The sequence below is a fragment of the Trichogramma pretiosum genome, unplaced genomic scaffold (assembly GCF_000599845.2).
Source record: "Trichogramma pretiosum strain Unisexual culture from Peru unplaced genomic scaffold, Tpre_2.0 scaffold61, whole genome shotgun sequence".
Taxonomy (NCBI): Eukaryota; Metazoa; Arthropoda; class Insecta; order Hymenoptera; family Trichogrammatidae; genus Trichogramma; species Trichogramma pretiosum.
Window position 1 is genome coordinate 933620 of NW_019641638.1, and position 18160 is coordinate 951779.

General features: G+C 43.4%; 1 protein-coding gene across 1 annotated transcript in view; it reads left to right on the forward strand.

The window, feature by feature from the left end:
• The first annotated feature begins 698 nt into the window (after positions 1-698).
• The window catches only part of LOC106660355 (synaptic vesicular amine transporter-like), a 30968-nt gene continuing 13506 nt past the window's right edge, over positions 699-18160 (forward strand). The window contains exons 1-7 of the mRNA XM_023459447.1: positions 699-789; positions 1708-1734; positions 1843-2031; positions 2705-2971; positions 3250-3290; positions 3374-3520; positions 4370-4697. Coding sequence (XP_023315215.1) covers positions 699-789; positions 1708-1734; positions 1843-2031; positions 2705-2971; positions 3250-3290; positions 3374-3520; positions 4370-4697 — 1090 coding nt within the window. The remainder of the gene's footprint in view (positions 790-1707; positions 1735-1842; positions 2032-2704; positions 2972-3249; positions 3291-3373; positions 3521-4369; positions 4698-18160) is intronic.

Genomic DNA, 18160 nt, shown 5'->3' on the forward strand with positions numbered 1-18160 from the left:
GAATATCGATCAGCGTCGCAGGTGGCGCAAGATCTAACGAAGCTCGAGCTATAATGGATCGAGGCTCGGGCTTTTCCCGATATCCTCCTGGGGGAGAGCTCTCGGTAATATAGCCGATGGACGAAAAATTCTCGCACGCTCGTGAATAATGGAGAGCTTTAACCTCGAGATCGGTAAATTCGCGTATTATGCTTTATCAAGAGCCGAGAAAATATCCACGAGGCATATAAAATATCTATAAACACGCGCCGACACGCCTTCTATACGTACGTACCGCGCGCACGAGGATCGCCCGCAAGCAGCGAGAGCTCGTTTACTTCCAGTTCGTCGCGGATCCACTGTATATAGAGATAAGAGTCGATTTTCTCACTACCTATCTCTCTCTCTCTCTCTCTCGGTGTCTCTCGCAGCTCGCGAAATCGAAAAGTGCACGGACTCGTGAAATGACGCACGCATGCGTGTGTGTGAGTGTGTGTGTGTGTCTGTGTCGTGTGTACATCGGTAGCAACGGTATAAAAGGAATATCCCATGGCTTTTCTCGAGTTTGTCGCGATCCTGCGTTTCTCCTCCGAAGGTGTGCATGGTGCCTATATACATATATGACTGTTAAAAAATCCGCTGCATAGATATAGCAGAGATATGTGATATAAGGGGAGCGCAAAGAGTGCAACGCGGTGCTATTAGGCCGCGCTCGCAAAATGTGGGCCAAGTGTCCGGCCGGGCAATTTTCCCTCGTTTCGACGGTCTACTTCAGTCTGCTGCTCGATAACATACTCCTGACCGTAGTGGGTGAGTTATATATATATATATCATCGTAATATACGATGCAGCGTATGATACAGGCGCGCAATTAAATTCCATTCGTCCGCACACGATAGCTGCGATCAAAGGCACTCCAAGCGATGCATATACGGTGGAAATCATGTGATTCGAAGTAGCGGGGATCGCTGTTCGGCTTGGAAATTTTTAAAAATTTTTGATGTAAGCCATGATGTAGCAGTAGTGTCTTCCGAATTTGCCTCGATGTATTTTTATGTTGCATTTATTCAATTTTTTGTGTTTGATCGTCCTCGCGTATAAGATCTGACTCGTCGCGTTTCAGTTTCGAGCCACCGCAATAACGAGACGATCCCTCGGTTTAAAATTACTCGCTAACGCGTGAATTGACATTCCTTTATTATTTGAAAAATGTCTAATCGTGTATAGTTTCAACGATAGCCGAATTATATTTGTAATTTTCTATAAATTAATTTTTTTATAAGCAACTGTTTTGGGTCGCAATCAATGCAGTCTTGTTCGCTGCATACGTTGGAAAATATAAATAGCTACTCCTTACACCACTCTGAATAAATCTTAGAACTTTGCCTTTTCTCTTGTGATTTTTGAGAATTCGGGGATACGCCATCTAGTGGCAACTTAGGTACCATTTGATGTTTTGCTCGACGAGGACGAAATTTTTGACGTCTCGGTAAAATCACATACATGTATCGAGCGTGTTTTTCTCTGATGGTAATTTTTATTTATCAACAATTTAGAAGTTTTTTAATCGTACAAAACGAAACAAAATTCGATGCGAAATATCTCACGATTGAAGATTTTTGATCAATGCCCCATATCGTGAACCAAACTCTTCGCGAGCTACATAATATACCTTTTCATAAGCAGTTATATCTTCTCTCTTTCTTTCTCGCCTTCGTTCGTCTCCAGTGCCGATCGTACCGGACTATCTTTACGGCCTCGAGGCAGCGGAATCGGCAGCGGAAACGATTACTTCTACTCCACCTCGAGGCAACAACAGTAACGCAGGTATCGTCGTCGTTACAACCACCGCAGCAGCAACAGTAACAAACGGCAGCAGCAGCAGCAGCAGCGATTTAGTCGTGGACGAGAACGGCCGAGTCGGTCTGCTGCTCAGCTCCAAGGCGCTGGTGCAGCTCGTGCTGAATCCGGCGGTGGGCAGCCTGACCGGCCGCCTGGGCTACGCCAGGCCTCTGCTGCTCGGCAACGTCGGCCTACTACTGGTCGCTCTGCGTAAGAAACGCGTCGGAAATTTTTCTTTTGCTTTTCTCCCCTTTATTAATGAATACAGCCTTTTTTGTGACGGATCAAATTTACGGTGGATATGCATGAAAAAGAGCTCAAAATCCAATTAATCGCTCTCAAAGGGCTCGCGACGTCAAAATTAAATTTCAACCTCGCCTTCCTCCAACTCATCATTATATCATTATTAGGGCTGTGCTAGTATTCGAAAAAACTCGACTCGTCGAGTTCGAGTTTTTTCCTCGAGTTCGAGTCGAGTACTCGATTTTTTTAGTACTCGAGTTTTTTCGGGTACTTGCGTTTTTGTCGAGTACTCGAGCTTTTTCGAGTAATCGATTTTTTTCGAGTACTCGCAATATATTTAAGTTTTAAGTAAATAAATAATGAATCAACAGTCTATAGACCCCTCCTTTTGTGTGTACGTGCTTATAAGTGTGATGAGGTGTGGTACTATTAAATTATTTTCTTCTTCCAATTCTAGCCGTTGCGAATATCACACTTATAAGCATATACACACAAAGAGAGGGGTCTAGAGACTGTTGATTCCCCATTTATTTACTTATAATTTAAATACATTGCGAGTACTCGAAAAAAATCGATTACTCGAAAAATCGGATACTCGCTCAGCCCTAATCATTATATTATCATCATGAACGATCCTCAGTTTTCGCCTTCGGCCGCACCTACGCGGTGCTGTTCTTGGCCAGGAGCGTGCAGGGCCTGTCGTCGGCCTGCATCGGCGTCTCGGGCATGTCGCTCGTCGCCTCGCGCTACCCCGAGGAGGATCAGCGCTCGCGCGTCATGGGCTACGTGCTGGGCAGCGTCGCGCTGGGCGTGCTGCTGGGCTATCCCATGGGCTCGGTGCTCTACGATCTCGGCGGCAAACGGGCGCCCTTTCTGCTCGTGGCCGCCCTCGTCGCCGCTCTCATCGGTACATATTATATAAATATTATCATGTACACGCGCGATCGTACGCTGAGAAAAAAAATTCAATCTATGAAATAATTTCATTGGTATAATCCTTTTTTATTTCATCCAACAAAATATTTAATTGTTTTTCACTAAAGTTTCATTGCTTCAATCAATCACTTGATTAAATTAATAGTAAATAAAATATTAAATTTGATTTCATTGAATCGATGAATTTTTTTCTCGGTGTATAACATCGTGCCACCGATCGTTTTTTTTTTAATGAAAAAAATTTTTCAGTGGTTCAGATCTACGCGGTGGAATTCGACGCCGTCGAGCAGGTAAGGTCGACCTCGCGACGTATACAATAGCTCGTGGCAGCTCCGCTATACACGATCCGATCGTTTTTTTTGTATACGCGCAGAAAGCCGAGAGCGACGCCAACTGGATGCGTCTGCTGCTGGACCCGAGGATCCTGATAATTGCCGGCGCCATCTGGATCTCGACCACGCCCATGGCCATACTCGAGCCCTGTCTGCCCATCTGGCTGAGGAGTCACATCAAACCGAAGGTCCATTTCTTTTCTTACTTTTTTCCTTCGCGTGTACGTATAAATATAGTATCGGAAATTTAGGGGATATTCGACGAAGATATATTCGTTTGAGTCAAAACCGAGTTTTTATACAGTTATTTTTACTTTACCACTTGTAGATTTAAAGATTTGAGGGTACTCGCCATCTACCGGTGGAGACCCAAAGTGGTATTATCGTATTCCAAGTGCTTGATAACTTATTGTAATTTTTTGGTCATTAGGTCATTATTATTATTGAGCATATGCACCAGAGTGATTTAGATTGAAAAATTTGTCGATGAATCAAAATTTGAATGAAATTTTTCACATTCAAAGAAATATCAATGGTATATCGCAAAGATAAAAATGAACGTTTTGAAATGCGTTTTCTTAAAAATACTACGCGCATACGTTCGAAGATCCATCATGCAAAGTTTAAAAATTCTGTTCACCCGGTCTATACTCAGCATCGAATTATTTTTTCCTCATTTTTAAAAATCAACAATCAATCAGTCATCTTGAAACTTCGTAATTACGTTCAAATAATTGACAAAATTACACTTGGGGACTTGAGGACTTGGATTTATTGTTATCGTTTGGTTCTCATAACGTTTACGAAAGCCATTCTTGTAACGTTTATTTTTTAAAACGAAGATCACAAAAATAATTGTGTCAATCTTCTGAGGATATTGTTATTTCAAGATGATTAATGTATCATTCATAGAAAAAAATGAGTTTTAAAGAATTCGATACGTCGTTATAAATTGTAAAATACAATCACTCAAAATCACGAAACTCGCGCTCGTCCGCGGGCGGTGCGCATTCCCTCTACACTATATCCTTCCACAGAAATGGCAACTCGGCACGGTCTTCATACCCGACAGTCTGGGCTACCTGCTGGGCACGAACTTCTTCGGTCTGTGGGCCTTCCGCCACGGGCGCTGCCGCACCGCCGTACTGGCCATGGCCGTGGTGGGCCTGAGCGCCCTGGGCATACCCCGGGCCCGCAGCATGGCCGAGCTCGCGGTGCCGCATCTCGGCCTCGGCCTCGGCATCGGCGTGGCGGACGCGGCCCTCGTGCCGCTGCTCGCCGCCCTTGTCGATCGTCGTCCCACCGCCTCCTACGGGCCCGTCTACTCGCTCCAGCAGGCCGCCGTCTGTCTCGCTTACTCGCTCGGTAATTTATATTTTTGGAATAATTATATGGAGGATCGATTGTTCAGTGAAATGAATAGTTTTGGATAGTGCGATATTAATTTAACTTTACGTAAAAAATTATCGAGAAATTGAGCATTCATGATTTTATTTTTAATACACCCACTTTTATCAATGAAACATATTCAGGCTAATCAAATTATTTTGCTATGCTTCGGCAAACCATCTCGCGTACTTTCATGTTTGTTGGTTCGACAATTGAAAGTGGAAAGGAAGTTTTTAAAGAAAAATTAAAAGACTTTTAATTATAAATTTATTTATTGTTCAATATTTTGAACAAAATGAAGAATAACTACATTTAGTAACATTAGAAAATGATTTATACTAAAATTATGCTTGCTTTTGGTTTAACTCATCCATCGCAAACTTGACCTGAAGCTGACAAGCAAATGGCTAACAAATCGGAGTTCTCCAGACTCTTTATAATCACATCACAACAAAGAATCGGCAGGCGGTACTTCGTCAATATCAAAAAAAATTCCAATGCCCATCGACGGAAAAACCCCCGCGACATTATCTCGCATAGATACGCAAGACATGGCTCGCGAGATTCTTCTGGTAGATCTTCCCATTCGGACGAGTTCACGAACCTGTTATAGTCCAAATAAGTGAGTAGTTTCGTTGTCTCTTCTGGTCGGTGATGGATCAGGTCGAAAAGTGACAGACTCGGACTGATCATTATTTTGTTTGCTTCTACCGCAAAGTCTTCGTCGGCATACCAATGATCTTGAAGATTTGTCATCGACTCGTCGAACACTTGATTCTTATCAAATAATTTCATGACCATCAAGGCATCTCTTCGGCCTAGTTCATATCCTCTTTTTTCGAGACTATCGACCACGGCTAGTATACTAGACGCAATTTCCAACTTATCCTCATGATATTCGTTTTCATACACTAAGCACTTGTCGAAGTGATCCTCGGTGGGAAATATGAAGCTTGACACCTTGGCGCCACGACCCAGCAGAAAATCGACGGTATCCGGCCATAGTTTCGCCAGGGCACATCGCAGCGGAGTATGGCCCGATTTATCCACAGCGTCGACTTGCACCGACTGATTTAATTCGTCATTGATTTTAAAGAATGTCTCCACAAAATCATGCAAGCAACGCCTAATAATAATGTGCAGAGGTGTATATCCACCAACACAGGCTACGTTCGGATCAGCACCTCGTCTCAACAATGATTCGGCTATGTTCTCGTGTTTGCGGTACAGAGCCACGTGTAGCGGCGTCTGGCCCTTCTTGTCAACGACGTTTATCTGCACCGACTGATTTAATTCGTCATTGATTTTAAAGAATGTCTCCACAAAATCATGCAAGCAACGCCTAATAATAATGTGCAGAGGTGTATGTCCACCAACACAGGCTACGTTCGGATCAGCACCTCGTCTCAACAATGATTCGGCTATGTTCTCGTGTTTGCGGTACAGAGCCACGTGTAGCGGCGTCTGGCCCTTCTTGTCAACGACGTTTATCTGCACCGACTGATTGAGTTCTTCATTGATCTTAAAGAAGAATTCATACAAGTTATCATCCTTATTTCTCTCGCAAATAATGTGCAGAGGTGTATATCCACCATCACAGGCAACGTTCCAATCAGCACCTTGTCTCAACAGCGATTCGGCCATATTTTTGTGGCCACGGCCCAGAGCCAAGTGTAGCGGTGTCCGGCCCTTCTCGTCTACGACGTTTACCCGCACCGACTGATTGATTTCTTCATTGATCTTGAAGAATAGTTTCAACAAATTATCGTCTTTATCTCTATCGCAAATCAGGTGCAAAGGAGTCGCTCCATCTTCGTCGACCACATTCGAATCGGCACCTCTTTTCAAAAGCAATTCGACAACGAACTGAAAGCCACGATGCAGAGCCCAGTGCAATGGTGTTCGACCCTTCTTGTCCCGAACGTTGACCTGCACCAGCTGATTTTTGTAGTCGTTAATCTTAAAGAATAGTTCCGCCAATCCATCATTCATTTTCTTCTTTCTTTTTTTTTCGCAAATGATGTGCAGTGGAGTCGATCCATTCTCGTCAACTAAATTCTGCTTGGCACCTCTTCTGAGCAGCATTTCGGTCACCTTCTCGTTACCGTAGCGCAGAGCAAAGTGCAGCGGTGACTGACCCAACTTGTCCTGGGCGTCAATTTGCACCAGCTGATGTTTTTCGTCGCAGATTTTAAAAAATACTTTTAGCAAATCATCATCGTTGCCTGTACTGCAAATAATGTGCAGTGGAGTCGAGCCATTCTCATCGGCTAAATTCGGATCTGATCCACTTTTCAGCAGCAATTCGACTACCTTCTTTCTATTATTTTTCAGTGCCAAGTGTAGTGGATGAGTAAATGCATTTTTAGATTGTTTTATTTGACAATTAGGATCCTGTCCGAGCTCAAGGAATTTCGCAACGACGTCGTCACATCCATACTGACAGGCCACATCAAAGTGTGTCCGTCCAAACCCATCGATATAATTCACGTCGAGCCTGTGGTATATTTTAAAAAGCGCACGGAAAATATTACTGTGGGGGAAATGTTGTCTAGCTGCCCAGTGCACTGCAGTGGTACGACGTAAAAGTGGCTTGCCGTTTTTGTCTAGTTCGGGCTTGTCCTCGTAGCCGCTGTTGATTATAAATTCAATGAGTGGAGTGCCCTTAGAAAATTTGTTCAATCTCACATACTCTATTAGAAGCTGATCAATTTTCTTGCGCCCAAAAATGTCGCGGAGATTAGGAAGCGGGCCCTTCCAATTTCTGATTATGGGTAATAGTTGACGAAAAAAGTCTCGTCGTTCTTTTTTGACCTTCCAATTTATCTCCTTTTCTCCTAACATATTCAATCTTTCTGATGTTTTTCGACACATTTTTTCATCAAAGAAGAAATTATCGTCACTGCAATAATCATCAGATATATCAGAATCTTCGTCGAACGAGGACATGTTTCTGCTCACTCATACACAACACTCGATCGTTTATAATTCAAGAATATTTTTTAAAATTGTTTTTTTGCACGAGTATTAAATCACTATCACTATGCTGTGTAAACTGAAATCGATGCGATCTTTAACGTTCGTTGTTTACGCTGCGGCGTCGTAACGTGTACTGAGCTGCTGCGGGTCACTCGACACGCGGGCGCAACAGCGCGCCACTAGTTCTTCCGAACGTGTTGAGACACGCATCGCTCGCTCAAGCAATGACGCAAACGATTCGCGCAACACAGAACGAAGCGAGAAGCGACAGTTGGGAACGCGTTGGCCGACGTCTGATTTTATTATGCTTTAAGATGCTGTTATGCGTCCGAACATGCAAAAACCAAAGTTTTTTTTTTCTCGCTTTAAATCTCGCAAAAATCTTAAAAGCACATACAAAGAAAGTGTTTATGAATTTCCTACTCTTGAAATTATTATGAAAAATCTTGGAAAGGAAGTTTTTGAGAGAATCGACTCTAACGGTTTTCTGAGGTGACTCTGACCGAAAAACTGAGGCGAATTTCTATCGAAATAACGTGTTTAATTTTCTCAGCCATGTACGTTAATTTTTTAATAAGCTTATGGACTTTGTTCGATGAAATGAGGTGCATTACTTTTAGCCACGGTAAAATTGAACATTATGAAACATATTTCCGCAAATTAATACCGTGAAGAAACTACGCATAATTACAGTGAACGACGCATTGTTTGTAAATTGAAGTTTTATGTCTCGACTTCGGCGTTATTCTCAGTTTAAGTATAATACAAACATCAAATCAAGTACCACACGCCGGTCCTTGTGTGCATTGTATTCTTCCTTTCGCAGCTGTGTCAATCGCCACAGTCTTTGGCATTAATTTCTTCAGTTTGTGGGCCTTTCGAACTGTCTTGCTGGCGATGTCTACGAGGAATAATGCGATATTAATGTCACATGAGAAAAAACAGGGTAATTGGCAGATGATGCACCTTTCAGAGATAATTAAGAAATGAAAATACGTGAAGAATAATCGAAAAATTGAGCATTCATAATTTTTTGGAAGTCTCATTTTTCAAAATGAAACATCTATGCTAATCTGAATACATTTTTTTGCTGATCTTTTAATAGGCATCTCACACACTCACACGAAGACAATATATTGTTAATTAGACGATGGGGAGTTAAAAGAAAAATGTAGAGACTTTTAATTAATTAATTTATTGATTCATTCTTTTAACAAATCAGAAAACAACTACATTTAATAACATCAAAAATTGAGAAAAATATAACTGTGCTTTCATTTATTCATCGCACACTTGATCTGAGGCTGCCAAGCAAATGGCTAACAAATCTTTGTTCTCTAGATTCTTTATGATCATATCACAGCAAAGAATCGGCAGCTGGTAGTTCGTCAATGTCAAAAAAAAGTCTAATGTCCATCGACGGAGAAATCCCCGCGACATTATCTCGCACAGATACGCAGAACATGGCTCGCGAGATTCTTCTGGTAGATCTTCCCATTCGGACGAGTTCACAAACCTGTTATAGTCCAAATAAGTGAGTAGTTTCGTCGTCTCTTCGGGTCGGTGATGGATCAGATCGAAAAGTGACAGACTCGGACTGATCATTATTTTGTTTGCTTCTACCGCAAAGTCTTCGTCGGCATACCAATGATCTTCAAGATTTGTCATCGACTCGTCGAACACTTGATTCTTATCAAATAATTTCATGACCATCAAGGCATCTCTTCGGCCTAGTTCATATCCTCTTTTTTCGAGACTATCGACCACGGCTAGTATACTAGACGCAATTTCCAACTTATCCTCATGATATTCGTTTTCATACACTAAGCACTTGTCGAAGTGATCCTCGGTGGGAAATATGAAGCTTGACACCTTGGCGCCACGACCCAGCAGAAAATCGACGGTATCCGGCCATAGTTTCGCCAGGGCACATCGCAGCGGAGTATGGCCCGATTTATCCACAGCGTCGACTTGCACCGACTGATTTAATTCGTCATTGATTTTAAAGAATGTCTCCACAAAATCATGCAAGCAACGCCTAATAATAATGTGCAGAGGTGTATATCCACCAACACAGGCTACGTTCGGATCAGCACCTCGTCTCAACAATGATTCGGCTATGTTTTCGTGTTTGCGGTACAGAGCCACGTGTAGCGGCGTTTGGCCCTTCTTGTCAACGACGTTTATCTGCACCGACTGCTTGATTTCCTCATTGATCTCAAAAAATAATTCAAACAAGTTATCATCCTCATTTCTATTGCAAATAATGTGCAGAGGAGTTCGTCCACCCTCGTTGCCCATATTCGAATCAGCACCTCTTTTCAAGAGCAATTCGACAATGAACTTGAAGCCACGAAGCAGAACCAAGTGCAGTGGTGTCCAACCACGCTTGTCCCGAGCGTTTACCTGCACCATCTGATTCAATTCGTCGTTGATCTTGAAGAATAGCTTTGCCGATCCATCGTCGCGATCGTTGGCGCATATCGTGTGCAGAGGTGTAAATCCATCTTCATCGGCTAAGTTTGGATCGGCGCCTCTTCTCAGCAACGGCTCAATTAATTCATTATTGCCTTTGTCTATTGCTAAGATTAGTGGTGTCTGGCCCCACCTGTCCACTGGGTCGACCTTCACCACCTGATTTAATTCGTCGATGATCTTGAAGAATATTTGTAAGAATATACTTGGATCATTATGATCCTTCGATCTCGAGCAAATAAAATGAAGAGGAGTCGATCCATTCTTGTCGGCTAAATTCGGATCTGACCCACTTCTCAGCAGCAATTCGACTACCTTCTTTCTATTATTTTTCAGTGCCAAGTGTAGTGGACGAGTAAATGCATTTTTAGATTTTTTTATTTGACAATTAGGATCCTGTCCGAGCTCAAGGAATTTCGCAACGACGTTGTCACATCCATACTGACAGGCCACATCAAAGTGTGTCCGTCCAAACCCATCGATATAATTCACGTCGAGCCTGTGGTATATTTTAAAAAGCGCACGAAATATATTACTGTGGGGGAAATTTTGTCTAGCTGCCCAGTGCACTGCAGTGGTACGACGTAAAAGTGGCTTGCCGTTTTTGTCTAGTTCGGGCTCGTCCTTGTAGCCGCTGTTGATTATAAATTCTACGAGTGGAGTCCTCTTGGAAAAATGTTTGTTCTTGACATACTCTATCAGAAGCCAATCAATTATTTCGCGCCCAAAAATGTCGCGGAGATTCGGAAGAGGGCCCTTCCAATTTCTGATTATAGGTAAAAGTTTTAGGAGAAACTGACGACGTTCTTCTTCGATCTCCCAGTTGACCTTCTTTTCTCGTAAACTAGTCAATCTTTCCGGTGATTTTTTGCACATACAGACGTACTTGTCGTGGTTTTTGACATCGAAAAAATAATCTTCAGCACTGAAAGAATCGTCAGAATAATCGGAATCGTCATCGGACGTGGACATATTCCTGCACACTCACGCACAAAACACAATCGTTTATAATTCAAGAATATAGGTATTTTTGCTGCAGTCGGTATGATTTTCATGTGTTCTTTACACATTGGCGTCGTAACGTGCACTGAACTGAAGGGCTCGACGTCGCGTCAACGCCAACTGCGTGTCTCAGATGTATCCCCACCTACACGTTCTTGAAACGAATTTACGTCGCGCGTCTGCAGTCTGCCCAATGAAAACAAATCTCAACGTACACAATGCGAGATGTAACGTTTTGGAAGCGTGCAGCCCAGCGCTCGATGTTATTTTGCTTACGAATGCTGACTAGTATTTACGTTTCTTACTGGATAACTGTAACAATGCAGCTAAGAAACGATGTTCTAGTATTCGGTCATATTCTTGTAAAATATCATTATTTTCATGGACAGTTAGAACTAAAAGATTGACTTCAAAGCTGTCTCAAATTACAAAGTGATTTTATACAATTGAAAATGTCGTGATTTTAAATAAAACACTGTCCGCTAATTAATCTTAGAAAAAATCCAAATCATATTTTTATTGATTTAAATTTAAATAACTTGGTTATAACATTGATTTGAAAACTAGTTCAAACGCTTATGCGACGGGCATTGGAGAAGTCACCCTATCTCACGAAAATCATAAAAGCACTCTTTGGAAACTAACCATAAATTTTCTGCTCGCGAAATATCTGTGAAAATTTCTGCTCTTTCGATCTAATTTAATTTAAAATATACGAAAAATGATGTTTTCGAGATAATTTGCTTTAAAGGTTTCCCCCGGTGATTTACCCGGAAAGAATGGAAAATTTTGCGAAAACTGGCCAAAAAGCTGACGATTTTCCATCGGAATGATGAGTTAAATATTTTAGCTAAATATAGACAAATTCAAAAACAAGTACGCGATATTAGCATGGTAAAAAATGTATCGATGAAAAAAGCGCTAAATGACGATTCTTAAGACTGAAGAGTGTATCGAAGCTAAGGTAAAATTAAAATTTTGAAACGCGTTTTATCAGATTGTTGGTTCGACAATTGAGAGTGGAAAGGAAGTTTTGAAAGAAAAATCAAAAGACTTTTAATTATAAATTTATTTATTGTTCAATCTTTTAAACAAAATGAAGAATAATTACATTTAGTAACATAAGAAAATGTTTTATACTAAAATTATGCTTGCTTTTGGTTTAATTCATCCATCGCAAACTTGACCTGAAGCTGACAAGCAAATGGCTAACAAATCTTTATTCTCTAGATTCTTTATGATCATATCACAGCAAAGAATCGGCAGCCGGTAGTCCGTCAATGTCAAAAAAAAATCCAATGCCCATCGACGGAGAAATCCCCGCGACATTATCTCGCACAAATACGCAGAACATGGCTCGCAAGATTCTTCTGGTAGATCATCCCATTCGGATGATTTCGCGAACCTGTTATAGTCCAAATAAGTGAGTAGTTTCGTCGTCTCTTCAGGTCGGTGATGGATCAGGTCGAAAAGGGACAGACTCGGACTGATCATTATTTTGTTTGCTTCTTCCGCGAAGTCTTCGTCGGCATACCAATGATCTTCAAGATTTGTCATCGACTCGTCGAACACTTGGGTCTTAGAAAATAATTTCATGACCATCAGGGCATCTCTTCGGCCAAGCTCATATCCTCTTTTTTCGAGACTATCGACAATGGCTAGTATACTAGACGCAACTTCAAACTTAGCCTCATTATAATCTACGTTTTCATACACTAAGCACTCGTCAAACTGATCCTCAGTGGGAAAAACGAAGCTTGACAACTTGGCGCCACGATCCAGCAGAAAATCGACGGTATCCGGCCAGAGACTCGCCACGGCCCATTGCAGTGGAGTATGGCCCGACTCATCCACAGCGTCGACTTGTACCGACTGATTTAATTCGTCATTGATTTTAAAGAATGTCTCCACAAAATCATGCAAGCAACGCCTAATAATAATGTGCAGAGGTGTATATCCACCAGCACCGGCAACGTTCGGATCAGCACCTCGTCTCAACAATGATTCGGCTATGTTCTCGTGTTTGCGGTACAGAGCCAAGTATAGCGGCGTCTGGCCCTTCTTGTTAACGACGTTTATCTGCACCGACTGCTTGATTTCCTCATTGATCTTGAAGAATAATTGATACAAGTAGTCATCTTTAACTCTATTGCAAATCGGGTGCAAAGGAGTCGCTCCATCTTCGTCGACCACATTCGAATCGGCACCTCTTTTCAAAAGCAATTCGACAACGAACTGAAAGCCACGACGCAGAGCCCAATGCAATGGTGTTCGACCCTTCTTGTCTCGAACGTTGACCTGCACCAGTTGATGATTTTCGTCGCTGATTTCAAATAACATCTTCGCCAAGGCATCGGCATCGTTTTTTTTGCGACAAATCATATGTAAGGGAGTCCACCCATCCCTGTCGGACAAGTTGGGGTCGGCCCCTCTTTTCAGTAGCGATTCGGCTGTAATCTTCAAGCCACGGAAGATAGCCAGGAACAGAGGTGTTTGACCAGAGTTATCCTGCGCGTTGACCTCAATCAGCTGACGTTTTTTATCATTGATATCAAAGAATATCTTTGCCAAGTTATCATCGTTTTCTCGATTGCAAATAATGTGAAGAGGGGTCCATCCGTTCTTGTCAGCTAAATTGGGATCTGCGCCTCTTTCCAGTAACAATTCGATCACCTTCTGGCGATTGTGTAGTAGAGCATAGTGTAGGAGTGTCCTGCCTAAATTGTCCACAGCGTCGACCTGCACCAGCTGGTGTTTTTCGTCACAGATCTTGAAGAATACCTCCACAAGGTCGTCATCAAATTCTCCATTGTAAATAAGGTGCAGAGGTCTTTTACCGTTCACATTAGCCGAATTCGGGTCGGCGCCATGTCTCAGCAGCATTTCGACCACTTTATTGTGTCCGCCAGCCAGGGCCAAGTGCAGCGGTGAATCACCTGTTTCTTGCCACATGAAATTAGGATCCTGTCCAAGCACGAGAAATTTTTCAACGACGTCGTGACAGCCAGACATGCAGGCCACATGAAAATGCGTCAGGCCGGACTCGTTGATGTAGTTCACATCGAACCTGTCGTATATTTTAAATAGATTACCGACGAGATCGTTGTGAGGGCACTCAGCCGCGTGGTGCACTGCCGTGGTTCGACGCGACGATGGCTTGCCGTCTTCGTCGATTTTAGGCTCGTCCGTGTAGCCGGTATTGATAACGAATTCAAGAAGCGGAGTCCTCTCGGAAAAATGTTTGTTCTTGACATACTCCATCAGAAGCCGATCGATTTTTTCGCGCCCGAAAATGTCGCGAAGATTCGGAAGCGGGCCCTTCCAATTCTCGACGATGGGATAGAGTCGACGGAGATATTCGTCGCGCTCTTCCTTAACCTCCCAATCGATCTTCTTTTCTCGCAGGCTATTCAATCTTTCTGATGATTTTTCGCACATGCAGACGTACTTGTCGTGACTTTTATCGTCGTAAAAGTAATAATCGGCCTCGGGAGAACCGACGGATTCGTCGTCGAACGCGGACATGTTTATGCGCACTCGCGTACAACACATACACACTCGTTTATACGGTTCAAAGATCTTTCTTTGTTGTTCGCGCAACGGCGACGTAACGCGTACTGAACAGTGAACGAATCGAACACGGCGGACTGCGGAGCGCCAACTGCGCGCGCCTCGGTTTCGCTCGTCCCTTTTTTTCACACTCTCGAAACGAGTCGAGACTTGTGTCGCATGCTCAAGCAATTTCGTATTTATTAACTTGTTTTTCTCGTCATAGATTGACTGTAACAATACCCATTTATGTCAAAAAGTGATTTTCAACTATTTGATAGCTAATTCCTAGAAATTTGGAATTAATTACGTTATATTTATTTTGATTATAAATTCTTGAAGATCACCCTCGATTCTGTCTAAATTCATGTAAAGATTTTGATAAAAAAATTGTAAATGTCGTAATCTTGAATTAAAAGGCGGTTGGTAATTTTTTTGAAAGGAAAATCGAAAAACTTTTATTCATTGATTTATTTATAACTGATCTATTGAACAATGTAAAAATTAGCTACAATCAACTAAATCAATTTTCATGCTTTTTTGCATCTATCATGGTATCATTGATCCGTGACTGCCAAACAAATGGATAACAAATCTTTGTTCGTCAATTGATTGACGATTTTTTCGCAGCACAGTACGGGCAGCCGTAAGCGCGTCAGCTCCAAGAAAAATTCCAACGTCCACCGCCGGAAAAATCCTCGCGACATCGTCTCGCACAGATGCGCACTGGACGCCCGGCGAAATTCATCGGTTAGCTTGTCCCATCCGTTCGCGCGCGAGCACGCGAAGTAGTCCGCGTAGGTGAGCGGCGGTTTCGTCGCCTCGTCGGGTCGCACTCGGATCAGTTCGTTGAGCGACAGACTCGGATTTATCGTCACTTCTTTCGCTTTGCTCGCGAACTGCTCGTTGTCGTACCAATGCGCTTCGAAAATCGCCGACTTGTCGAACATCTCGTACTCGACGAAAAATTTCATGACCGCCAGGGCGTCGCTTCGGTCCAGCTCGTAGCCCCTCTTCTCGAGGCGTTCCAAGGTCATCATACTGGCGGATGCGAGATCCAATTTGAACTCGTGATTTTCGCCATCGAACGGTTTGAAGTTCTTGCCGAAGTCGGCTCGAGGGAAAATGAAGCCAGAGAGATCGGCGCCACGATCCAAGAGTACATCGACCGTTTCGTGCATGACAGTGCAAGCTACGGCCGATTCCAGAGGCGTCCGACCCGACTTGTCTCGGGCATCGATCTTCACGATTCCATGTACTTCGTCGATGGTCTCGAAAAATGCCTGCGTCAATTCGATATCGCTGCACGCCTGGCAAATGAAGTGCAGAGGCGTCGATCCCTGCTCGGTGACGGCGTTCGGGTCGGCCGCTCTTCTTAGTAGAGATCTTACCAAATTTTCCTGGTCATAGTGAATAGCCAAGTGCAGCGGGGTGTTGCCGAATTTATCCCGAGCGTCGATCTGCACCGTCACGCCGACGTCGTCGCAGATCTCGAAGTACGTCTCCACGAAGCCGTCGTCGTTTTCTCGCTGGCAAATCGTGTGCAGTGTCGTCATTCCTTCTTGCTCGGTTAAATTTGGGTCGGCCCGATTTTCCAGCAGCAATCGCGCGACCTCGGCGAGCTCTTGTTTCGGACAGCAGCCCAGAGCCACGTGCAGCGGCGTTTCGCCCGTTTCTGGAAAGACGCAATTGGGATCCTGGCCCAACTCGAGGAATTTTTTGACGACTTGGTTGCATCCGTACATGCAGGCCACGTGAAAGTGAGACAGACCGGTCTCGTCGACGTAATTCGCCTCGAACCTGTCGTATATTTTGAAGAGGGCGAGGAAAATATTTCTGTAGGGGAAACCGTCGTTGGCTGCCCAGTGCAGCGCAGTGGTGCGATTCAACAGTGGCTCGCCGTTTTCGTTCAACTCGGGCTCGTCCTTGTAGCCGGTGTTAATGATGAACTCGATAAGTGGAGTCCTTTTGGAGAACAATTTGTTCCGCACGTACTGTTTGAGAATCCAGTCGATTTTTTCGCGCCCGAAAATGTCGCGTAGATTCGGAAGCGGGCCCTTCCAATTCTCGACGATGGGATAGAGTCGAGCGAGAAATTCCCGTCGCTTTTTCTCGTCCTGCCAGTCCATCGGCTTATCCGCCAAGCTCTTCAGCCTCTGTAGTCGCTCTTGGCACACGCAGACGTACTTTTCGTGGCTTTTGTCGTCGTAAAAGAAATCATCGGCACTGAAAGAACCACGAGAACGATCGAAACGCATCCTAAAATTTTCGTTGGACATCGTTGGGCACTGTCGCGTGCAGAAATGACACTGACTTGAAATTTGTACGATTAAACTTTTTCTCGAGAATCGCAGGCTTCGGTCGGTGCGATCTTTCGATGTTTACGATGCGGCGTCGCAACGTCTACTGAACTGCACACGACGTGAGCTATATTGGCGCGCGCAACACTTACGGCGGAAACGAAACGAAGCTCGTGTCGTGCGGTCGGACAAGCCAAATATACAATAGAGAGATGCTTGCTTTTTATTTCCATCAATAGATGGAGTATTGTAAATCCGCAAGTGGCAAAAATACGCTACAGTTCTTATATATGTAAGTTTGAGGCTAATACAAACTTAGCAATCTGTATCTGCATGTCCCCCGCCTTACACGCACACGAAAACATCCAAGAGTCGTAACTGCGTCCTACCCGATGATGTTTTTTCTTGATTTAAAAGAATATCTTTGTCGCTCTCTACTAATAGACTTGCGCCCACGAGATGTCTTTTTTGTTCGATCGAATCAAGCTAACCCTCAATTATCGATATAAATCTATATAAAATATCGATATTAAAATTTCCTTTCGTGAATCAAATTTAAGAGAAACTTGCGTTACAATTACAGAAGATATTTTTAAATACATTTTTATTTTTTTATAATTGTTTATTTATTACATATTTATACATATATATATATAATTTTGAACACATCCATATATATCCCATTTATAACATTTTGAACACATCTTCTTAAGTTTAAAAATGCGTTATTTTTTCATCATTTTTATGAGGTCGGATTTTTTGATGGCCAATGTAATGACCCAGTCACAAGGGTCATAGCATCCCTACGAGTAGATAAAACACCGGGGCAGCAAACCAGCTCGGTGCAACACCAAGTCCCGAACGGGCATGCTAGTGTACGGCCGCACATATACACCGCGGCACGTAATTGTATGAGCGCGCATACAGATAAGTACAACGAACGTCAGTGCGCGCCTGCACACGTACACCACGGCGCGCACCGATGTAAGTGCGCACACGGACAGAGCCGTGAACGCTAGTGTGCGACTGCACACGTACACCGCAGCGCGCACTGGTGTGAGTACGCACACGGACAGAGCCGTGAACGCTAGTGTGCGACTGCACACGTACACCGCAGCGCGCACTGGTGTGAGT